Source organism: Nothoprocta perdicaria, unplaced genomic scaffold (assembly GCF_003342845.1).
Source record: "Nothoprocta perdicaria isolate Ctin4 unplaced genomic scaffold, notPer1 scaffold_181, whole genome shotgun sequence".
NCBI lineage: Eukaryota > Metazoa > Chordata > Aves > Tinamiformes > Tinamidae > Nothoprocta > Nothoprocta perdicaria.
This window is the reverse complement of record NW_020454994.1, coordinates 403,690-428,891: the sequence shown is the minus strand read 5'-3', so window position 1 is coordinate 428,891 and position 25,202 is coordinate 403,690. Positions and strand designations below refer to the sequence as shown.

Below are 25,202 nucleotides of genomic sequence, written 5' to 3'. Positions count from 1 at the left end.
AGGAGATTGAAAGCAGAAACAATTTATCCGTCGCCATATGTCTCATTTAGCAGAGCTGGGTTTGTTTTCTTAAAAGTCAGAAACTTAACAGGGACTAAAAGGCACCAACAGGATCAGCTACTATGGCTATGGCTTGTTTCAGTTCTTCACTGCTTCTATGTCACTATAACCTTATTTAGGTAAACAAAGTTGCACCACTGGGTACTAGAATAAGCAGATCAATTAATCTAGAGTGGTAAAGAAATCTTGATGTCAATCTATTTAACGTTACATCTCTCTAGCAAACAAAAACATGTCCTATATGCTTTTCTCTGCATTCTTTTCTGCATTTTTCCCACAAGAACAGTGGGGAAAAAACAAAGAGTATAACATAAGCACCAATGCAATCATCCAATGGAAACATCATTTTAGGCAAAAATAGAAGAAGCCCAGGCTCAGTTTTGAAGGCAAATTTAGCAACATTTGAGCAAAAAGTAGATGTAAAAACCAAAACAAGAGTTCTATTCCCAACCTATAAATCTGGCCATTCTGCTGAGCTGCAGGTGTCTGGCAGCAGGCAGAGCTATTACAGGCTAAGCTACCTGAAATACTTTGTTCACAAAATACTACACTTTGTGCAACAATAGAAGACAAAGCTATTTTTGCAGGTAAATTCGTAGTGAAAAATAAGAGAGTTTGCATGAAATGCTAACCTTACACTTCACATAAAAGTTTTCTGATAATGCACAAGATGTTCCCAATTAAAAAGACCATTAGATGAGCAAAATACCAAAAGCACAGAAAAGATCATAGTCGAGAAATGACGGGAGATGAGAAGCCTAGTTAATCAAACTGAAAGAGAGCAGAAGAGTCAAACACTGGAAATTTGCACTTCAAATATCCATCCTTCTTCATTCTCTGAACAGCATCAAATGCTCCAAAATGTTGCAGAGGCTCCCAAATTTAGGGAAGATGAACTTGGTAACAGAGTGAGTTTTCCTTAGCTAATGCTACACTCCTATCTTATTTTGATTACTGTCTCCTCTCCACTACTCTCTTGTTCTTTTTCTACAGAGAGGATACAATATTTTATACAAGATGGATCAAAACTTAACACACTTTTGTGGGAGCATTTCCTAGCCTTCCATGTGATCTTCCTGTCTTTTTTTTTTAAGGTTTAGCTACAGAAGAGGCAGGTCAAACACATGTGGACTGTTTAGCTGCCTGTAGGGCAATTCAGCCCCACAATCAGTAGAGTTTAGGTTTGAGAACAGACCAAACACCCAAGGAGCAGCCCTGTTCTTACAGAGGGAACCTGTGCTCTGCAACCACCAGCACAGCCCCTGCAAGCTCACCCCGTGTCTAAGGCTTCCCCATGCTATGCCACGAAACACCAAGTTGGTCAAATACACAACTGAAAGATGGCATTGAGAAGAAAGACAGCAGTTAAGTGTCACTGAAACAGTCACAAGAACAAAGCAGAATMCAGTCCATGATTCTCTTTTGATACTATGATCCAACTGAGGAAGGAAAGTGGAACAGATTCCAAATATATCCCCAAAATCACGCAACAAGGTGACACAAAGCAACTATCTGAAGAGGCTGACTGCAGCAAAACAAGCCTCATTAAAGGTCCAGATCTGCTGCACCTTGTACCCTCAACTCTACTCTTTCACTCTTCTCCAAGAGAAGATTCCATCCCTTGGATTGCATTTTATTTGAATGGAAAACTGAGAAAAACCTCAGAGTTGTTCCTCACACTTTGCAGCTCCGACATCCCAAATCCTCCCTTCTCCCCCAAAAGGTCCTCAAGGCTTTATCTCTTTGTTTGTTTGTATTTGTTCTGTTTTGGTTTCTTTTGCAAATAGAATTCCCGTTCCAATTTGTTGAAAACTGCAATATTTATGCCACAGATAGGCTTTTAATCCAAGTGCCTCTCACTGAGCTTTCTATGGTTCAAAAGAAAGCTGCAAGAAAGTTCTGCACGAAAACTGATCATAAATAATTAAATTCAGACACAAAGTCGAAGTGCTGTTTGCGTCTAAAAAGTAGGCCACGTGAACATGACATATTCTTATCCACTAAATGTCAAAAAAGACTAGGTTGTTTCTGCCACTACAGCTACAAAAACAACGGTTTTGGAACAGCAAAATTATTTATGCATCAAGATTGACAAGCTGCACAAAGYTAGATTTTTTTTTTACTAGGGTGGTAGGTGTAAAAGCAGAGAAGCACCAGACTTCCTCTAGGTCCCAGACCTGGTGTGCATGGCCAGAGCTGTCTGGAACAGGACAAGGAGAAGCAGCAGCTTTATCTGGTCACATTTGCTGGTCCTCACGCTGGGCATGAGGCAGAGGAGGGCCACAGAAGGGAGTTACGTGGCAGAACAGAGGCGAGCAGTGAGGCACGTGCAGGTGGGTGACCCTCACCCCTGCAAGCAAGTGCGCCATGACTGTACATGCCCCATGTGGGTGCCCCACATGTGGGTGCCCCATGTGGGTGCTCAGAATGTTTGTATGAAATGTAATGGAGAGTACAGGTAAAGGATTACTAGGAAGCTCACAAAGAAGGAAATCATTAAAAGCTCCAAACAATGCTCTGCCTTGATGAGGCATCTGGAATCTAAATATTTACAGCTGATCCCATTAAGTTGGAAGTGTGCAGGATGCAAAAAGTAATTTAAAAACACTTACTGGCAATCATGATAGTTTTGGAGTTTCCTCCTAGGCTATCTTTTAACAGCCAAGTCAACACAGAGTCCCTGTAAGGCACAAATACTTGCTTCTTCTTTGCAAGAGGATTTGTTGCATCCTGAGATAAATCAGCTGTAAAACAAGGAGGGAGGAGTGAGAAAATAACAATAAATGAAAATAAATTTTCATTCCTCTTCAGAAACTCTACATGTTAAGTCACTATTTTTTGCAATACAAACTTTAAAGGAATACAAACGTATGCAATGATTAAAACCAAAACAAAACATAAAAACAAACACACACATAAAAAAAAGACACTCACCTAAGGCAGAAATGACATTTCCCAGAGTAACTAGAGACTTGTTAATATTTCCCCCTTCCTTTAATCTAACCCCTGTGGCACCAGTGGCATCTGCTCTCTCACTTCCAGCAAGATCTACCAAATGAATCTTGCTAACAGTCTCACAAGGCATTTCAGAATCAAATTTAGCCTAAGGGAAAGAAACAAAGAAAAAAAAAATGCATCAAGCTACCATATTCTAAAATCTTACTGAATTCACCCTAATTGTCCTTTCCATGTCATGATTGAATTTAAGTAGTTTCTGACAGCAGAATTTTAGAAGACCAGTGATTCAGAGGTGCCCCATTTGATCATGAACTCGTACTCAGTGAGTTACTCTTCGTAGATTGTCATATTTTGCAACTTTAAAGCAACTTATGTATAGGCACCAACAACTGTGGATCGACAGGTACATGATGCACAGGCAGCTTATTGCTGCATTAATATTAGTACACTTTGAACTAACATGTAATGATGCAGCTCCTTGCTGAGGATCACACACACTAAGACACATCTCCATTCAATTGCCCCCCAGCTTAAGTACCAACTGCAATTTTACTCTGTGACTGCAATTTCCTCCCACTTTTTAACCCTACTTTGTACCACAGTTCAACTGATAATTGTTTACAGGGCAGCAGTAACGATGCCTGCCGCTCATCTTCTCCCCATAGCTCTACAACAAGCAATTTACAGAGATTAGTGCATAGGATTTTGTGTGTGTTTAGTTTTAGGGAGAAACATGAAAAAATTTGTGAGGAGAGCAAACTATCCCTATGCTACCTTTTCTTCTTCCAGAAAATTGCAAACAGCTGGAGACATTAAAAAAGGAGTTTACTACATGTAAACAAAACAAAAAGAAAAAAAAACTAATGCATTAAATCTCTCCTTTTTTTTTTTTTTCCATCATTGAATCAGGAATATAAAGAAGAGGTGAAAGAGGAAGTTTCAGAAAGAAAACAAACTTAGAAAACATTTATTTTTTCACCTGAGTGAAGTTGATTGTGAAAATGGCATGAGACCTGCTGCTGACATCATTCATTCCAGTTGCAGCTGTAGTTCTGTTTATATTTCCTGCATCCATAAGTTCCTCTACATCAGTATAATTTTGCACTAAATGTTTAGACAAATCTAAAGAAAAGCAAGAAGTGTTACAGTATGCTCATAAGCACACTTTTCTTTATAAAAAAAGTTCAAATTACCCATCTTTACTACAAAGTAGTGCTGCAATTACGGTGTTTACTGTCATGCTGCTTTATTATTTTTAAGAAAACGAATGAGGCTTGGGGTAAACTGCAAATTTACAGTAAACCTAACAATTTAAAAATAAAAATCAATTTTCCTAAAGTATAGAGTGGAATAATATATGCATAATAATATATGCATAATCTCTTAAAAGAAGAGAATCTTCCCTGGCAGATGATGGATTAAGACTATTAGATACTAAACAGCTCTTTCCAGCTCCAATATTAAAAATTTATAAATTATATTCAACCGATACTTAAAATCAACTGTAAAAAAGCCTATAAAACAGAGACCATCATGCTTTTATGCTACAGGAAAACAATTTATTTATCATAATTTACATTTCAAAAGAGAAAAAAAGCACTATACAATAGACAACRTCAAGTCCAAAACACTGAAATTGCTCCTTACCCTCAACATAGGGCCCTTCTTTTGGATGTTCTCGTATTCGTAAATTATTAGTTTTTGATGACTTCCTCCTGAGAAGATCTCTCACGCGCTCGTTATAAATTTCCAGATAACTGAAAGGCAAAAATCAGAAACATGCTGATTGATAAAAGCATTTTTTTAAAAAGTAACTGATGTGTTTGGAGGCAAGATGCAAACACTTCCAAAAAGTTAACTTAAGGCAGTAATGTCCACAGCAAGCCTAGAAAGCAGGAAGCAAAAGAAAGCAGAAGGGCAGCAAACGTGAGCACAATTAGAGCTTCTAATGTTGGTCTTAAATAAAGAGTAAAAATAAGGAAGATGCTTTCTAATGGCAGAGGCATCGTCATTAAAATAAAACGAAATATGCAGAAGTGAGAAATATTGCACATTTTGACTAAAAATGCCAAAATAAAAAAATAYATAAAAATCAATTATAGGTCTGAAGATAAGCATGAAATCCGAATCAGCAAGTGAAACTGTGTGGTTTTAACTGAAACCAGTTTGATAACCAGCAAACACTATAACACACCAAGACTTACCTGACTTCCGTTCGAAAGGATGCCTCATTCCGCTTTGTTTTCTCACTGATTTTGCTAAATAAGCCTTCACATATTCGAGGTATTAAACCAGCGTCACCCTGAAACAACAACAATTCTTATTTCTAATGCTATATATGCATGCACACATGCCATGTTTAGAAAAAAAAGATATTTAACATCACTTAAGCCGAGAGCTCCAAGATGCAGAAACAGTGAGAAACCCGAAAACCTGCAACTCTTTTCTTGAACTATTTTGTTGCAGTCATCTTGCCACTTCAATCACTGTATGTGTCAAATTCATCTAATATTGAATTACTGAACGCTTGAATCAAAGAGTTTTTATGTACAAAAAGCATATGAAAACCACACCTATTCCTCCCAAAATCCCTATGGACACCTGTGTGRTTTCTCCTGAGGGCTGGAACTATCCACTACAGCGCAATGGTCCTTGCACGTCAGCCAACACAAGCAGGGAGCTGTGGAAGGATTTCATCTTCTAGGTTAAACCTAGCCTGGAGGGAGGGGCCTTGTACTTAAAGCAGGAGGCAAATTAGGACAAACTGGGCTTACCAACCAACTCAAACGTAGCTCAAGCAGAGCATTCACCCACAAGAGCTGCCTGGGGAATTCCACAGATACGGGACAGCCGGGAAATACAAGTGCAGTGATCCCGGTGTGCAGCCTTGCCAGATTGCAACTGCAGCCTCTCTGCTCCTTCCACACTAAACCAGGCTCAAATCCTTGAAATGATTGATTCCTTCTCTCTCCCATATCTGGTCTTCCACYTGCCTGCATGCCTTGGACCTCAGGACTGCTTTTGAGGAACTTAGATTTACAGAAAAATCCACTAAGCTTTCAGGTTTTGGTGTTGGATTGTTTTGTTTTTAAACATAGGAACAACAAAAAAAAAATGTAATTCTCTCATTTCATGCTTGGAAACATCTAAACAGTTTTAATTAAAGCTTAAGGAGGAGAGAAAAAAAAAAAGACAATCATGACCAAAAGTTTGAGGCAAATGGTTAGCATTGGACATAATCTAGCAACTGCAAAGAAAGTCTCAAAATAAGGAGTATTAGCTGCTATTGAGTAGCTCAGCTACAAAYAGAAAGATGAGAAAGGAAGAATGTATAGTTCTCAGTATAATTTATTGGTAAATGTATATCTTACTAGTGATAACTGGAAATTAAATTTAACCCCTTTTTTCCTCTTCCCCCACCCCCACCCCAATGCTTAGAACCAAGTCGAAACCAAGTTTCGACCAAGTCTATGGTATCTCTGACATCTTTCCTTGTGTTTCTAGGCATGGAAGTTCAAAGGAACAGAACGGGCAGTCTATTCCAGAGCTTTATTTACTTACTAAAAGCCTGTTTTCCTTGTTTTATAACTCATGAGAAACCTCTTTACTGCCTTTTCAGACCTACGGCTTCTTGGTCATCTCCCTTGGATAAGTTATTCCCTTTCTCTCTATGGAAGTGTTTCATATCTTAGAAGGCTCTTAAGATTTTTTTTTGTTCCTCCTCAGTTTTCCTTTCCTAGGAAAGAMAATATGGACTGATAATCTTGATAAATTATAGGTCTCTGACTACCTCAGTATCTCTGCTCAAGACTTGGTCCACAAACTCCTTGAAATGGTTGCTGCACAGAGTATTATAGCAAATACTTCCAGGGCCAAGAACATGAGATATTTAAAGCAAAAGGAGAGCAGAATTTATATTTTCAAGGAGAAGCAGGAGGAAAAGGMAAATTTATTTCCAATTCAAGTTTTCTTATGGTACTGTGGACTCTCCGATAGGACCATCATTCAACTTGGCAGCTGAGTGTATTTTATACATCCTTTGTACCAAACCATATTCAAGTATTTATGTATCATAGCAAGAGGATAGATTAGACCTTTATTACTGAATAGTGTCAAACAAACTTCACCACCTATTTATTTGCAAACTCTCTTGATGATTATGGTCATTACATTTAGTGAGGAAGTCTCATAAAAATGTCATGTATACATTTCTGAAATAGAAATATACATCTAGGTCATAAGACCGTTGCTGGTTACAAAAAATCTATTCTGCTTAACATACTGAAGCTAAATATAAAGCTACTTGTTCCATGAAAACTGAGGGGAAAAAAAAGATAAAAAAGATTTACAGCTAATTTACTCTTCTAAACTCAAGGAGGTRCAAAATGGCCAATCTTATTACAGCTCCAAAGTGATATCTATCTAATGAAGGACAAGTGGCAACATCCCCCTTCTCGTTGCTGCTGGCAAAGGACAAGCTGTAGTTTTTTCCAAGGATTAAAAGGCAATAAAATTTGTGCAGGCTGCCTTGCAAACAGACGTGATCCATCAGCTGCTAAACCGCTCCTCCCTCAGCAGTTSAGGCAGTTCTTTCCCTCCTTGGGCAAGTGTGGCAGCTCCTTTCACAACCTGCAAACTCCCCCTCCAATCTCACCTCTCTCTTCCAGATTCTTCATTGCAGGGTTTAGCAGGACTTAATCCTTCAAATCAAAAATCACTGCATTGTTCCATAACAGTGTTTTAAAACTTAAATTTAGCTTCTCTCACTCCCAGGTTCTACTCTCCACTTGAAAGCCTTTTCTAAGCAAGGGTCAAGGACCATTTGAAATTTTCTAAGCATTCAAAAAAGTCCAGAAGAACATATGCTTTCAAAAGGGATTGATCATTTAGTCCTCATAACCAGTAGCTTCTTTCTTGCCTCAATCTGGGCATGGAAACATGGAGGGGGAATGTAGGGAGGAAGGGGCCAAACTCTCAGAGGTAGCCAGTGACAGGACAAGAGGTAATGGGTGTAAATTGAAACACAGGMAGTTCCATCTCCATGTGAGGAGGAACTTYTTCACTGTGAGGGTGACAGAGCCCTGGCACAGGCTGCCCAGGGAGGCTGTGGAGTCTCCTTCTCTGGAGGTCTCCAAACCCACCTGGCATGCCCTGTGCCCCATGCTCTGGGTGTCCCWSCTGGAGTAGGAAGGTTGGACTAGATGATTCCCAGAGGCCCCTTCCAACCTTAAACATTCTGTGATTCTGTGAAAAGCTGCAATGGCATTTATTTATTTTTTTTTCTGTTGTTCTAATCCGCAGTAAAAATGAAAGCTTTTTCTCCCGTAGAACAGGCCATCCCCTAYAGCCACTTCTTTCAACTGTTAAGGATCCATCTATTGAAGAAACAGAGCTTCCAGAAACTCAGATTCCTACTRGAAGCTAGGATGGTAATTGAGAGGATACAGAGAAGATAGGTAATAATTTATAAGACAGTGCTCTTGCTAGAGCATAATTTCAATGCACGGTTAAGAATAAAAATGTTYGTTTGCCAAATACGACATACCGCATTTCCCATCATGGTGTAGGACTTTCCAGATCCAGTCTGTCCATATGCAAACACACAAGCATTATAACCTTCAAAAGCAGATTTAAGCACATCAGTACCAAGATTTTTGAAAACCTGAAACAAATGAAAAACATTTTTGAAGACCAAAGAGGTTTTGGGGAAAAAGAAAAACTGTTTCCACGGGGAAACTTTAAACAATAAACATGTTAAAATACCACAGTATAAGCTATTGGCATCAACCAATGCTATTTATTACAGGACAAAAATTCAATGCTTAAAAGGAATTTTACTACTACATTTAGTTTACAACAGTGCAATGACATATTTTCTACTTTCTCTTCCTTCACAGATCCACTTGACACTCAGAAGCACCAAAAATAAATAAAACACTACTACTTTTCCATAGTGTCTACTTACTTCTTGTACCATTCTTAATTTTACATATTCTGCAAAGATCTGTCCCCTCCTCAATGGGAAGTGTTTCCTCTCACCTGTGGCACTATTCCTGTTTTCTCTTGGCTCCTATTTTTCCACCTGCTTTTGGCCACATCACACAACACGTGGCTCCCCTCTCACCCAAGTCCAGCTCTCACTACCAGTTTCCCTCCCAGATTCCCGACCCTTCATCAACATTCCCCTCGCTTTCCTCCATATCCTCCCTGGTCTCTTGGGCAAGGCACAACGCTTCCGACTTGGAGATGACACCAATATGGGCGCCCAATCCAGACAAGCTTTTCAAAACCCTCATAGCTCCTTCACCTGACTGGGCCGTGACACCTCAGCATACGTGGTTTAAATCAACTAACGTGTCCAAGACAGCAGTAGAGCCTAGCAGGCACGTAGGGTGGTCATGACATTCCTCCCTAGGACTCCTTGGATGAGTGATAGGGACTTTTTGAAGCATTAATGCTCGAGTGCTATCATACATTTGGAATATTTAATAATGACCTTCGCTAGAGCAAGGAAGTTAAAGCCGTGTAATGGGTCATACTTCTCGAAGATCAGCCCGAGCAGCATGATTTTCCTTTCTCTCAGCATCTGAAAGCAACAGCTCAGCTGAATTCCTCTTCCCAAGCACCCACAGGTTTATTTTTTTCCTTCTTTCACTTTTTTTCAGTGTCCAACATCTTATCTCAGTGTCTGGTCCACGTCTTTACGCGCTACTGTTTTGCCTGCGGCTCTCCTGAAACTCCCCTCCGCGTTTATGTCCTCCAGTCTGATCCAGGCCCCAGCTCCGACCTCCCGCGCCTGCACAGGCTCCCAGAGCTGTCCTCCCACACAGGCACGGAGATGCAAAACCAGGATTCCCCAAACATTTCTGCCTACGCTTTTTTCACTCACAGCACAAATTAGAACTTCTCATATTGTGTCAAAACCTCCCTGCGGGTTTTGCTCAGCCTGGGCTTTATGAAGATCTGCATCACAATTCTCACCCACACCTTTCCAGAAAACTAGTATTACCTTCATTTTTCTTGCTGTATCATGGCTCTATAATCCTGGAAGGGTTTCCAGGAGCTTCCTCCCAGCTGCTTTTAAATGAGCCATATGTATTTCCTCTATTTTTTTGCCAATTCCCTCCTAAAAATCTGTGTAGACCTGCTAAATGACTTGAGGCAGTACACAGAATAGTCAGCATGCAAAGTGATATTTGTAACTACAGAGAGTAATTTTTATGCACAGGAATTTAAAGCACAGATCAGAAGGTAGATTATTAGGACAGGGCTTTGTTAGTCACAAAAGATCAATAAACTGAACTAAGTTCTCTCAGCTTCTGTCAAAGGTTAACTTCCACTCCTGCTCTAATTTTTGTGCATTAAAGCCTATTTTACATCTGCAAGGGACATGAATGGTTCATGAAGTATTAGACAGACTTGTATTTATCATTTTTCTACCTTTAAATGGGAAAAAAACAACCATCATAAACAAAGCCTACTAGACATCTGCATTAGCAGCATTCAAGCACAGTTTTATTCCCTAGCAAGCTGCACACGAACCAAGGCAGCCTTCCTTCTGTCACTGGTGCAGAAAACTGGAAACTCTGCAGCAAGTTGATAAGAGCTTAACTACCAAGTCTTTCAATTAAATRTGAAATGAATAATACAAGCAGAACAATAGCTGGTGGAGCAATTCCTTGGAAACTGCACTCCTTTTGTTTTAAAATGCCTTCTGTTTTCAATGTGCTGTACACATGATATTAAATCCAACACTTGAAAGAAGGACAAAAGCACTTTTATGACTGAACAAGAGAAGCAGTCAGGACCAAGGAGGGAGTCTGGGATTGAGACACATGCTGTAATAGCAGAATATTGAATATGGACATCTAAGTCRTGTCTAGGATGCCAGCAAACTGCTACTACCCCCATAAACCATAAAGCTCACAGTCTAAAGAAAAACCCTGAAGGCTTCAAGGCTGCTGCAGCTGCTGAAGGCTGCTGCAGCTCTCCTTACGTCGTCGTCATTTTTCTCAAACCATCAGGGATCCTGCCTGATCRTCAACCTGATTTACTCCGAAATAGAAGCAAAAAGGTCTTACTAAGGGAGAAACTATTTTTATCACTTATCACTTCAGAAGTACAGAAACTAGGCAGGCTAGAACGTTGATAGCCATTTATATGAATTCCACATTAATCTGCCACTTACATTAATTTGCTCTATGAGGGGGACAGCAAAAGTGTGACTGGGGTCACTTTTTTTTTTTTTTTTTTTGGAAAAAGGAAGGCACTTTCCTCACAACTTTAAACTTGTATAAGATACTGCTAACCTCGAACTTAAGAATTCAAAGCATCATGTTTTCAACTGTGAGCACGCAGGATGAAAGGCAGTTTTGTCTTTCCTAAACCAAGGGAGAGGACTCAAGAGAGAAGAGCCTCCTTTGAGCAGCTTCATCAATGTCTAAACCTTTTGATCAGGAAATCACTTCAGCTACATAAGACGAATGTTCCCGTCTCCACGAGTTAAGGATGTGTACTAGCTTCTCAACAGGGATCCTTTCAAATCTGTTCAAAAACAAATTCAGGGGCTCCTCTCACAAAACAGGTCAAAGAAGTTTCCTAACTTGACCTCACAAGACAAATCAGAGAAGAGAAGCAGAAAAAAGGACATTTAGTTTTCAGTACGAGAAAAACACTTAACAGTGTTAGGTAGGTTAATCGTGTTAGGCAAGTTTAAGAAAAAAAATGGAAGAAAGAAAACAAGGCAAAACAAAACTCCAACTCTTCGGCATCTAGGGAATTTCTAACTTACACAAGTACTTTAAATGGAAAGATGTTTAAAARGAACAAATGCTTTCAGGCCAAAGAAAGGGCGCAAAAAAGATGAATTATTAACATTTAGAAATCCTACCGTTTCTTGACACACAAAGCTGGGACTTTTACTATCTGCTGAGAAATATGAAAAATCATAGGTAAATGTCTTTGTTCTTTCTCTTCCCGTGTCTCCAGTTCCACCCTCCGGTATCTATTAAAAAAAAAAAAAAGTTGGTACAATATATGCTAATGACATATTTTAAAATATTTTAGAATAACTATTCAGAATCAAAATTTAACACAGGATTACACCTAGTAAGAAGATCACAATGAGAGGCTAACCTATTATTCTAAGAAAAATATCAACAGAGACATCCTTCAGAATTAAGGCGTAAACACAGTCTGAGTTTTGCTTTGAATTTTAGCTTCCTTATTCTAACACAACAGCGCATTTTTGTCACAATACTTACTTAAATCAGTCTTGTATATGTATTTCAGTTTATACTAAAGGATTATTCTTCGCRTATAATCAATAGGAGTCAGAGAGATCTTTGCATTGTAAATGGCATTTCAGTGCAGAAYTGTAATTAAATTGGTTTTATGGGCCTGCTGGTTAATGCTGGTTAAAGCTGGCATCACGCTCAAGACAGGACAGTTAGCAACACCCCTTAGCAATACACAGCTCCAAGCTGAATCAGCCTAAATAAACTGTGTACTGAAAATCCTTTTTATGTAGTTGCCACTGGAAATTGTCTTGCAAATATCTATTTGTTGAGAACAACTTCTTTTGGTGATAGATATGTTAAATTAGATCACCAAAACACTAGAGCAAGTGGTGGGAACTTCAGTTGATTTTCATGAAAATTCCAGATTGCTGTTACAGGTCACCTGCAGGTTTATTAACTACTGGAAATACACCTCTCTTCTAGGCTTTTAGCTTCCATTTAAGTAATGACTAGAATAATAAATACCTTAGGAAAACCTAGGAGATACCATYTACAGAATATTTTTCATAAAACTATGGTTTTAAGAACCAATAGCAGTTTAACAGGTTTTCCCAAAGAATKAAGTATTTCTGAAATTAAGGACTGTTCTCCATAGTGCGCTATGGCGAGTGAACAGCCAGGCAGATTTTGGCAACTACTTAACTAGAATTTCCCTTTTAAAATTGTGCTTACTCACCTTTAAGTTTGTGATTGTTGTTTTATTTTTTTCCATTGAAATAATAAATTTTGCATTCAGGTCCTTCTCCCTGCAAATAAAAGCAAGACTTGTGTTTGTCAAATAAAACATATCACAATCATTCACAGTCCTATCTCTATTCAMTAAACTGCTTGCAACAGCCAATTAGTCAAGTGAATCCATTTGTATTTCATTTTCATTTTGTATTTATTTCATTTTACATTTTTATTTATTCAATGTTTATTTATTGCCACTACAGATACTTGAAGCACCTGGGCTTGCCTCCAAATACAAATCCCTTCAYCTAGTAACAGAGAAGCAGCTTGGGAAAACCTGCTTAGGAAGTCTGACCCTGCAAGTAAACCAGATGTTTTGTTCTTAGGCTGAAGGAGTCTGATCCAAAGCTCGGGGAAGTTCGTTGTGCGGCTCTAAGGAATTTTCTAAAATTGTTTTATAAAATAAATCTTGACCTTTTACCACTACCCTGGCGGTAAGAAACAGTCCCAAATTAGCCAAGTGTCCAGGCAAAAGGGACTAAATTACAAAAGCTCAAACCCAGTTTTGAGGGGTTGATTATATKTGGGTACACCACATATTTTGGGGATGTAAAGAATGGGCGCAGGGGAGAGAGAGACGGATAAAAGTACTAAAACTAGCACATCTGACTGGTACAAAAGAAAGCAAAGGGCTTTAAAGAAAAGGCAAAATATATATAAAGAGGGTTTCTTGTATTACATTGCACAATATCCCAGCAATAACTGGATATTCATTTATGTCATCTTTATGAGAAGTTTCTCTTTTTTTTACTTTTTTTAAACAGAAGACCTAGTTTATGCTATTTAGAGTGACATTTTGCACTGAACAACTTAAATCTTCTACCATGTTCTTCAATCACGTTCCTTTTCTTCTTGAATCTTCTACCACGTTTCTCAATCAAATCCACAAAGTTACCCTTTATTTACACTCAGGCCTCTGGTAGAAATTCTATAGATCAAGACCCATCTTAAAATCTGAATTAATGAATAACGATTAAGCAGACAAAAGAGCTTATTTAAATATCAACACATTAAGTTATTTTCTAAGCTAATAAAATGCATAACTGCAATAATTGTGGGATTAATTATATGTCTGAAGTTAGATCTACCATTGAAAAAAACATCAGCAACATGACTTCAGGGAGGCCTTTCAGTTGCTTCCTTCTCATCCTCAGCATCTTTAGCTAAGTCTACATTTAGACACTGAAATACTACAAGAAAGTTCTGGGTGACAAACAGGGAACAGAAGTGGATGTTTCCAATGGTACTTTTTAGAAGGATACAGATTTAGGCATAGGAGTAATGCAGCATTTGCCTACCTACCAGTCTTATCAGGAACTACCCTTTTTTATTATTTTAGCAATTATTTCTTTGTTAAAGTTTGGAGGAATTCCAGGTGGGACCAAGTCTGGACCAGCATCTTCTGTCTGGATTCCTTCATGTTCAACATGTAAATGGGGGGGAAATAGTCAACTGGATTTGTGTCTTCATTCCTGAACCTAGCCAGCTCTCTAGATTACAAAAATGAAAACTATGCTAATTATAGAAAACACATGCAAAATGTTGGAAGTGTAACACCTTCGTATTATTTTTAAGAAGCCTACAGGTCAGTAATCTTTGCGCTTATACTGCCAATAACATTAAGAATTTTGCATTTTTGTAGGGGAAGGACAGGGAGAAGACAATCTGAAAAAAAAAGGAGTCCTATGGTCAGAATCAGGCTGCCAACCTGAGGCAAGTGAACAAAATTAAGAGGAGAAAACACTGAAATCAAATACTCAGGTTTATTTGTAATATGAAATAACTGAATGTAGTTTACTGTACGCACGAATAGTTGGCCAGGATCCCTTAGAAAACAACTGCTTGCACTGACAGCACTTCAGAACAACCTTTTCATGCACTTCAGCAGCAGACTAAATCCCCTTCAGAAGCTTTGAAGGATCCAAGCTGCAAAGTGCCACATTTCAATTTTTGGACACCCTTCTGTGAGCATTCAGGGCCAGGAGAATCTTATCCCAGCCAGCAGTTTCCACCGCATCAGTACAAAGCACGAGCCACATCTCAAGTCAGCAACGAGCACCAGTCACCAGCCAAAGACACTCGGCCCCCACAGATTCCATTCCCTTCGTCACAAAGCCCCGTAAAGGCTGCCAAAAGGAGCTCACAATTAGTGCTTTGCTGATACAAGGCAACTTCTCTCCCCTGCAGCCCAATCTGCTCCCAAACCAGTGGTTAAGCCAGCCCTCAGGCTTTCCTCCCTGCTCTTTCACACACCACGTGGAGCTGGGTGATCGCATGGAAATCACCTTGTATCCCGTGATCCCTTGGCTCCCCACCCAAGGATAAAGTGCTGGAGCAGGCAAGCTGCTTGGCACAGGCAGCAGGAAATACCTCCAATTAGCGTTAGCATTAAACCATTAACTCTCTGCTTGTGGTCTGCTTGGTATGCTCGCCATCTAACACTTAAAAGGAAGGAGGGGAATAAAAAAAGTATCAGTAACAAGACAGGCTTAAAAGAACTATCACGTAATCTTGTAATGACCAAGCACGAGGCAGTTTACTTGGGCAAAGATTTAATCATTTCCATTACGTGGGAGACGTGGGCTATGAAGAACTGCCCACTCACAAGTGGTACCAAAACAGAGCTGCTTCATGTAAGAAACTGCAATCCAGATCTACCTAAGTCAGGTTTTTTCCTCATCTTCTCCTTCCCTTACGTTCCCTGCCTCTTTGCAGATCAAAGATGAGAAGAGTTTTTGCAATTCTATAGGCATCTATTGCAAATCAGATTACTCACAGCCCAATGTTAACAGCATCCGTGGATTTCGAAGCAGGAAGGAGCTTCCTAGTCCATAAGTTCCAGCTCCAGCCATTCATTAAGTCACTTAGTGCTCTGCAGGACTTTCTAAAGGTCCTCCTGCACTGGGGAGGGAGTGGGAYGTGGAAGAGCCGTCACTTCAAACACAGAGGAACAAGGGAAGTTTTAGAAAAATCATTATCATAAAGAAAAAAAATGCCCTATTTCCAAGTTCACCTATAAGGTCCTTCAAAGGAAAAGTTCTTTAAGCAGAGAAGGGCTTTTCATTAATCTGCTCCCTATTATTCTGATACTAGAGTACTTACTACAGCTTATGCCCCTGGGAGTCGTACTAGGGTTCCCATCCTGAGTTGTGAGGTCAGAGGGGTGATTTCTGGGAAGAAAACAGCAAGAACGAGACACYTTTGGGAAGGTGAGGGCAAAAGCCAAGGACAGAAAAAGGCAACAGCCACCAACAGATACCTGCAGGGCTGGAAGGGCTATGGACACAGGTACTGCATAAATGGCCTCCTGGGCCTGTGTAAGAATGGGAAGAGGGTCTGTAAAATAAACTCTGGAAATCTGTTCAACCGTAGACATCCAACAGAAACCCAGAGGAAGAGGATGTTGCTGAAGGGCAGGTGCATCATTTTGTTTTTCAACTGCGCAAAACCAGCTTGAGCCTGTACATAAAGGAACTCACAGAATCACAGAATCCTTAAGGTTGGAAGGGACCTCTAGAGATCATCTAGTCCAAAGCTCCTGCACACRCAGGGTCACCTACTGCATGACTGTACTCAACGTTTTTTCCTTTCAAAAAAGCGCYTTTTCTTCTTAATATTATCTTTTAGGCACAGCGTTATGAACTTCCAATTTTAGCACTCTACTTGCTTGCTAGCCAWGCGTATTCCTGGGGTCATAACGTAAACACATGATGGTTCCTTAAAACCCCAGAGAATTCAAGGTAGATCCGCCAAAAAAAAAAGCAAACTCAAAGCGTGTCACGAAGAACCTGGCTTCTTGCTGCAGCTCGGTCATGCCCTAACTCACATTGTTCATCGTGCCCCGATGCCTCATTGAATTGCACTTTCCTTTGTTCCAGTAACTCTTAAAAGGGGCAGATTCAATTCAATYAAATGCATTAAAAAGCCAAACAAATCCCTGCAGAGGGATTTTTGTTGTTGTTGTTACTTTTGTAATCACTAAGAAGTGACTTTTCTGACTATTTTCTAAGCTGCTTTCCCTGGTGCAATCTGGAATATCACACTTTTGATATCTAGCAGGGGGTGTTTATTTTTAATTTAAAAACACTCGCTAAATCATGTTTATAAACAGCCATTTTAAAATATGCAAGTATTAAGAAAACATATCCAGGTTGAGCGAAGAGGAAATCCTGAGAGGCTCTATACTGAACATCTTCATGACTCTTTGGGTTAAAGATGTTTTTCCATAAATATCAGCTGAAAAAGTCTCACAGCATACTGTTGCTTGAGAATCAAAATCAGCAGAGGCCACATGATCCGATTTAATCCTGAGATTTTGGGAATCCACTCTGGGCTGGGTCACCTGTAACACTGATTCTTCTCTATACAAAATCTCCATTCACCGCATAGCRGGCAATAGGCCAACATATCCTTCGTTCAAGGTAACCCAGTACTCTCCATATCAACAAAGTTGCAATTAAACTACTGAAGTCACCTATGCACTGACASGGCCTAAAGAGTAACAACTATATGGTACACATCTACTAAAATGAACATAAACTCATGCTCTTTGCATGGTTTTCGAGGGCACATTTTGAGGACACGCACTCTAAACAACACAACTGATCTCTGAGATTTCTACCACACTGTCAGATTTGGACAACATCAGCCAACAGGTTCAGAAGTTCCTGGAACGTAGGTGACTGACCAAGTGGCTCCACACCACCCTCAGTTTGGCACCTCAGGATGTCAGAATAATCAACTCGGAGAACACAGGAAGAAAGAAAGAAAGAATTTTACATCTCAAGAAACAGAAATTCCCTCTGAGTTTATATATTAGTGCCCACGTAACTGTTCTTTTGGTTTAAACTACAGTAGTAAGACTCTCCCGAAAAATGAACTTTTTACAGATGTCCTTGTTCTGTCTTAGGTGTGATGAGCGCTGTGGTACCCGAAACCCCGTCCTGCCTCCTGAGGCTGCTCCTCTAACCGCATCGCAGGAAGATGCCACCCCCCAGCACTTCACATAGGAGCGCTACGGAGCRGCCACATAAGCAAGTTCTTGAATCTTTTATAAGCCAGCAAGAGCTGGTTTATTAAAAATAAATAAATAAAACAGAGAGCCTGTGTATTGCCACATATGCCATGGTCAAAGATCCCATAATTACCTGAATAATATTTAAGCTTCAAGCAACAAGCTATCTTGATTATAACTTTTCTATTCTTAGCAGTCCTCAGCTTGACAGAGCTTTCACAGTTGTAGAATATCCTCAAGTGAATCTCCCTTCTACATGTTCCTGATGCAAGTCTTTAGAAAAGTGTAGCAAATGCCTTTTTTTTTTTTTTCCTTTTTATTTTTCTTCTTTTAGCAGAGAAGTTTAGTAGAAACTTTTAGCAAAGGGCACATGCAACCAAGTTCATGTGAAGGACATTCTGGAGCTCTGTTGTAATTATTATGTAACCACAAACCTAAGTCTACTAGAGAAACTTTAAGGCCAGCCATGTTCTTGCTTTCTTGAGTACACTTTTTTCTTTTTTAAGGGGGAGGCATTTGAAACATTGGAGAGWTGAACTGCAAGAACCTCAGCCCATCAGCCATTACGACACCTACTGCCACATATGCCCTTATTCTAGCTCTCTCTGAAAGACTCTCTTTGAGTGGGTAAGTCTGGTTTTGTACTTACAGCTAGTAGAAAATAAAGGACTCTATTCAGTCAGCTGTTCTTATCAACAATATCTGCCTTTCAGATACGCAAACTCATGAGAATCTTCTAGTTCAAGTGCTCAGTCATGTGAAGAGAGCTCACTGCTAATCCCAGTTATTTCAAAACTGCTTTTAATTTCAAATAAACAAAGACGGGGAAACTGGAGGACTCACATTTCCCCCCCTACATTTCATGAACAAAGGTTGCAATACAGAGAGATCCATTCATCCCTTCTGGTCTCAGGAAATTCTCAACATGGATGGTATCAATCATAGATATCATCCAATCATCTTTGGATTGTTCGTCATTGCAATAAGACATAGAGGTAACCTGCTAATGTATTTTATAATACTGAAATACAAGAACTCAGAAATTCTATTCCCAAACCAGCTGAAGTTCAACACGCCTGTAAAATCTGGGAGATGAGAATTTGTAAATGGTGCAATTTTACCTACACTGCCCCACGCTGCTGCTTTGCTCCAGCCGCGCCAGCACTGGGATATCTTTGTACTTCAGTGCCACGGAGAGAAGAAGCAGGGTAGCAATTGTGACAAATGCTGCAGTGCTTGAGAAAGTGTGAAGCATTTGCATGAAGAACCGAAAAGGTCAGGAAAACAAGCATATGTCAACGGAGGGTCTGTGTGGGCTTCCTGTTCTGTCCCGGCCTTGCAGGCTCCAGGAATTAACTCTTCACACAGGGTTTTGCTCCAACACCTGAGAGCTCCTCCAACAGCAGCCGGGGCAGCTCCAGCTCTGCCGCTCACCCACACGACAGGGCTCTGCATTTGGGACAATCCCTCCCCGACTCAGCCGGCTTTATGCATGAGAATGGAAAAGATACAGTTTTAATAAGCTGGACGCATAGTTTATGTGCCCTGTTCTAAAAACCTCTGCGGAAGAAAAAAAAAAGAAAAGAAAGCATGCAGAGGAAGTCAGGAGTTCCTGACAAGTCATCTAGGTCTAGTCTCACCTTTCCATTCATGCAAGATCATTTTCTGTAATGACTTTCTTCAAAGGAATTAAGTCTTCCCAACTGCCTGGGCTTTCATCCCCCTTGGGGGACTATTCCACGGCCTAAACTATCTCATTAGGCAGTAATTCCTTCGATATAGTTTCAGCTGCTCCATGATGAGCTTCATCCCATTACTCCCAAGATATTTTGAATGAGCTCTAACTAAATAATTAATTCCTYTTTTCAACATTTAAACTCTATAAATATTTCTAGATTCGCATCTCTAATCTTTTCTGGCAGTCACAACATAAAGCATACATTTAGCTCACTTTTCTCTTTGAACAAGTGATTCTAGCCTTTTCTGTTGATCTTCCCAACACGATTCAGATAATGAGGTTTTAAAAACTGAACTTAAAAAGGTACAGATATAGAGGCTCACTGCAGGATGCATGGAAAGCAACTTCTGTCTTTGGCTGTGAGAGTTATTTGCAAGTAAGAACCAAACTACGATTATATCCCATTCTTAGGTTCAAMGTCTTGGGTTCCAAACAAAAACTTCAAAGCTTAGCAAGAGAGGAAAGGGCAGGAAACRAGGAAACTAAGCCACAAGCCATCAGTGCTCAGAAGACCATGTATTTTAACAGCAGTGGCAGGGAAGGGAGAAAACACCAGACTGCTGGCATCCTGTATTGCTCATTGCCCTCTAAGTCTCACTTTGCTTCAGAATTGTCGAGATTTTCTRTTAAGGAAAACTCTACAGTTCAACAAGTTTTTCCTGAGTATCCCGATCTGTGGGATCCATGTTCTCAGCCAACTCTCATCCTGGGTGTTGGCTCCTCTCTTTGAGATTAACTTCTCATGTTAGGAAAAGCCACATTCCCATTCAGCCACACTCATTAACCCAGACAGCCAGCGTCCCATTTTACCACCCCTTAGGAAACACATGGCTAGACTGCTTGCTATTTAAATCCTTCAAGAGAGTGACTATATTGTTTTACATTTGCAAAGTTCTCTGTATATTACTGAGTAAAATAACTCGGGGCTTTTTCTTTTTCCCCCTTCATTCACAGTTACCTCTTCTTCCATTCCTACATAATCAATATCAAACTCTGAATGTACCAGTACCCTTAAAGAAAAACCTTAAAACTTAAAACCTAGCTCCATATTACTATATTAATTATCAGATTTGTCACCAGCACTAATGTAGACTTCTATTTCAGCCCACTCTGCTCTTCTCTGCGTTCTTCCTCTCCAGTCCTAAGTGTCAGTCAGTGAATGCCATGCTGAGAGCAAGATGTGGTTTCCACTCCCATTCACCTTGCACAGAGCAGCAACGTTTGCAGTCTTCTCAGTCTGCTTGCAGCCTCGTAACACGACCTACCTCATCTCTTCTTCAAATATCCAGAGATTTCCCAACACACACCCTGAGYTTCCAAGCAAATGCTATTAGTTCATTTGCACATTCACTCCAAAGTGACAGACTGCAATGACAACGCTCACAAGCTGTTATCTCCTAGACTCAAATTTTATCACCTTTGAGGGCATTTTTATATAAGTGTTTATGTTATTGTTGGTACCTGTGCCTGAAGAATACACATTCTTGCYACTTTTAACAGGCAGAGCCCTCCCCAGCACTGGCCAGAGAGCACTGAACTCAGGCAGTCAGACAGGCAGTCTTTATAGAGCTGGTCCAATCCTTTYTCTCACCTGTCTTTCTTTCTGAATCTCCTTGAAAGCTCTAAACTCCAAACAAGCAGACAGCATGACCATACCATGGTCACTTCATTTCATCTACAGGGAAAATAATGATCAGAGTCCATAGTTTTGCACGAAAGTTGAGAAAACTAGTAGTTTTTGTATTCCCTCAGGTCCTCCGGCAGCCTCACTGTGCTTAGGAAATTAAYAGAGCTTCCCCATTGCCCTTAACTCCACCTGGGAATGCGGCAATAACCACTGTGTCAACACGTGTAACCAGTCCATTAAGCACATCTTGGTTCGGTTAAAGGGCCGCAATTATTAAGGACAGAGGAAAGGAATGGTGTCTTGGTCATGGTCACTCCTCCGGTTCTTCTGGTATTCTGGAACCTGTTGTAAGGAAGTGAGACTGACCACGCTGTAAAACAAAACTCTATTATTGGCTTCTCCAGAGGAGAGGAGAGGTAATAAATAGGAAAGAAAACCAAGACACTCCTCTGTGTACATTACAAGACTATAACTACTTTAAAATCCAGACTGAATGTCCTTTTATGTCACCTGTGCATAAGGGAACAGGCAAGACAGAGGTATTTACCCCAGGCACACCAGAGCCTCAACTATCCTAATGGATCTTCCAACTTCTCTTTATTGTAGAACAACTAGGTAACTACAAATCAAAGCACGAGCATCATCAGTAAAATAAAAATTCAACGAGTTAACGTAAGAAACATCAAACTGAACTTGCTGATAGATGACTTGCACTCTGCARTTTTGTAGTTCTGAAAGTAAATCACATCATTATTGTAGCACTTACCTATAATCAGCCTTTGAGTTATGTTTCTCCTATCACACTTGACATTTCCTAGAACAGCAACTGACAATCAATGCCCAGAAACTGATGCATCAAACTTGACCACGTGCAGAGTGAATATATTTAYCTTTTGGTGTCCTTGCTTAGAATCATTCCATCTTTTCTCGCTCTACCTGTTTTATACCAATATCCTAGGTATACACATATATCATCAAAACACTCCCACTCTTCCAAGAAAATGAAAAATCATACTACTGTGTATTTAAACACAGCAACTTATCATGAGAAACTAATTAATTCCTCTTTTACCCACATTAGAAATTTTGTAAAGTTAGCCCTCCACTTATTTCTTTGGCTTCCCTTTTCAATTCAAAAATTTCATGTGAAGTTAATAACATTAATATCAGCAAATTTGTAAGTAAACTATTTCTGAGCATGAGGAGTGGAAATTCAGATTTGAGCTGCCTCTCGCTGTCTTCATGTTTATCTCCGTCTGCTGCTACACAAACAGTCTAGTCACATGTTTCTTGCGGATGAAACAACTTGTTTTGTGTATCYGTCCCTTGCACTGCTATATTAAATTGAGATGTCGAAAGCTCTGCACTTGATAGTAYGGCTGGAATTTCACAGCAGTTATTTTTAAAGATAACACAATGTTGCTCTTACAGCTYCAGGGTTCTCAGACTCCAGGCCTGAAAGCAGAGGAGCTGCCTAAGTAGGAGGCATAAAAACATAAAAATCAACCAGAACATCCTCATGCCTAATGGATAAGCCACAAATATATTCCACACTACTAAATTATCGGTATGAGCACGGTTTTCAATCCAAACAAATCCTAGAGTTGCACAAAAGCCCTGCCTAAGCACTAAAACATATTTTCAATTTCTCTCCAATGTCAAGCATAAAAGCAGTTCATCTATGGACAGGATAGCAGCTGTGAATGGGTATGTAACCACTGGGAGCTGCACGGCCGCCAAGCGCTCTGGCCATCCCCACCCGCTCCGGCCATCCCCACCGGGCAGCTCACGTCAGGCAGCAAACCCAGGGAGGCCGTGGGCAGCGTTACAAACTGCTCATGTAAAATCAAATGGCAATTTCYGCTTCTTTAGATTAAAAACAAGGACAGAGCTGTGGGAAAGTGTGAAGAGCTCATTTAAATAAATGCTTACAGCTGTTGAGACCACAGGTTAAGCACAGGGAACATGAGTTTACTGTAGGTCAAGCCCACATTCTGATGACCCTCACATCCTTTTCAGGTAAAGAAAGCAGATGATCCTCATTAATCCTCTATTATTTCATGAATTAATAAAAAAAAAGATTAAACCTGTCAGGTATAAGCAACTGAAGAGCATAAGAATTATTACTATCAATTTAATTCTTTCAGGTAACCTTTCCCTTACTAAGCTTCTAAACATTCTCCAGCGTAGTCAGTACCTGCTAGATAGTTGTCTTTAACTGAAAAGAGAAGTGCAAAGGTAACTTTACTGAGTATTAACTGATTTCTGGCTTCCRTACAAAGAAAACTGGATGCAAGACGAAAGTAAAAGAAGGGGTAACTCTCTCACCACTACCTAAGACTCTAAATAGATGCATGTAAAGCAATGTGTTTACTTGAACTGGGCGGAAATGGTGCATGACACAAGGACCTGGGGTAGCACAGACTAAACACGATCCCAAACGCCTCATAAATCAGTGTCCAGTAACACTGAGTCCAAAGAAGTCTGCCCACTAGATACACAGGAGTGCCTTGAAGTCTATAGCGCTTTCCTACCATCTCATTTTTGGTGCAGGAAACAACTGCTCTGACCGACTCCTGCTGACTGATCCTGCCGGCAGTTTRAGCGACCGGGTACGGGATCCTCCAGCAAATCCTCCAGATTGCAAGACAATAAATGAACATGCCTAACAACTGTCTTGGAAAACAAACCATATACATTAACACATGATGGCCAAAACCATTAGTTTGCCAAACTAAGTGTAGGGATTGGTGCCGTGGCAGCACCCAATGCAASAGCTTCTCTCCAGCTCCGTCTTCTCTAATGAAGAATGATTCATTAAATAAGCTGCATTATATGACTAAGCTCAGAAGAAACCAAAGCAAATTCATGTAAGAAATGAAACTTAACCCCACACAGTGCTGTGTTAAAGATTTTGAAAACAAGTGCAGCAGAACACACTTAAGTTGCTTTGCRTTGATAGAAAAATCCCTATTTTATAAAATACTGCAGTGCCTCCTGCAACAACCCGCAAGCAGAAAGGCAACATCACTTAGGGGAAGACACACAAAGGAAACTGAAAGGAGCAAGAGATGATTCCTGGCTCACAGTTAACAAGGCCTTCACTGCTGCAACATGAAAGCTATTGGGTCCTCTAAGCTTTATGATCATGGTTTTACAGTATCTTTAAGCAGACACAATACCCCACTGCTGGGTAGTGGCTGGAGGAGAGCACTACGGATGTGCAAAGTGGTCTGAGGTGCTCAGGGAGGCACCAGAGCCACTGATGCATCTAGACACCAAGTCTGAGAAGCAGCTTCCCATGTCATTGAATGCAGTTGTCTGACACACGTTCTAGAGACACCGAGCCCCACCCCATGAACAGCAAGGATTCCACAGCTTTACCTGGAAGGCTATTCATGCTTTACTTCCCTAGGTAGGGACTTCCTACCTAGGTAGGGACTTCCCTGGGTAGGGACTTGTAGGTGTCCCTGCTTGAGCGGGAAGGTTGGACAAGATGATCTCTAGAGGTCCCTTCCAAGCTTGAATATTCTGTGATTCTGTGATTGCTGGTGTGCAGGAAAACACTTTCCACAGCCCACCCACACTTGCTCTGAGCAGCCCATCAAGGATGAGTTTCCCGCTCACTGCTTCAAGTGCATCAGCCTTCTATCTTCCCTGCCCTCACACTCCTCTTCTTCCATTGTACCACACACTGTTTTCTTCCTTTTTTCCAGCCATGTAGCCCTGTTCCAGCTACCCTCTCACATGCAATCCAGACACCGGGGGGCTCAG

The 25,202-nt window shown here is 40.3% G+C and overlaps 1 protein-coding gene across 1 annotated transcript in view; it reads right to left on the bottom strand.

Moving 5' to 3' along the window:
• The window catches only part of KIF16B (kinesin family member 16B), a 113,381-nt gene extending 92,894 nt beyond the window's left edge, over positions 1 to 20,487 (bottom strand). The window contains exons 1-9 of the mRNA XM_026036600.1: positions 20,444 to 20,487; positions 12,994 to 13,063; positions 11,909 to 12,022; positions 8,564 to 8,680; positions 5,223 to 5,320; positions 4,666 to 4,775; positions 3,998 to 4,140; positions 2,995 to 3,163; positions 2,673 to 2,804 (exon numbers count right to left, since the gene is read on the bottom strand). Of these exons, the coding sequence (XP_025892385.1) occupies positions 2,673 to 2,804; positions 2,995 to 3,163; positions 3,998 to 4,140; positions 4,666 to 4,775; positions 5,223 to 5,320; positions 8,564 to 8,680; positions 11,909 to 12,022; positions 12,994 to 13,063; positions 20,444 to 20,487 (997 nt within the window). The remainder of the gene's footprint in view (positions 1 to 2,672; positions 2,805 to 2,994; positions 3,164 to 3,997; positions 4,141 to 4,665; positions 4,776 to 5,222; positions 5,321 to 8,563; positions 8,681 to 11,908; positions 12,023 to 12,993; positions 13,064 to 20,443) is intronic.
• Between the last annotated feature and the right edge of the window lie 4,715 nt (positions 20,488 to 25,202).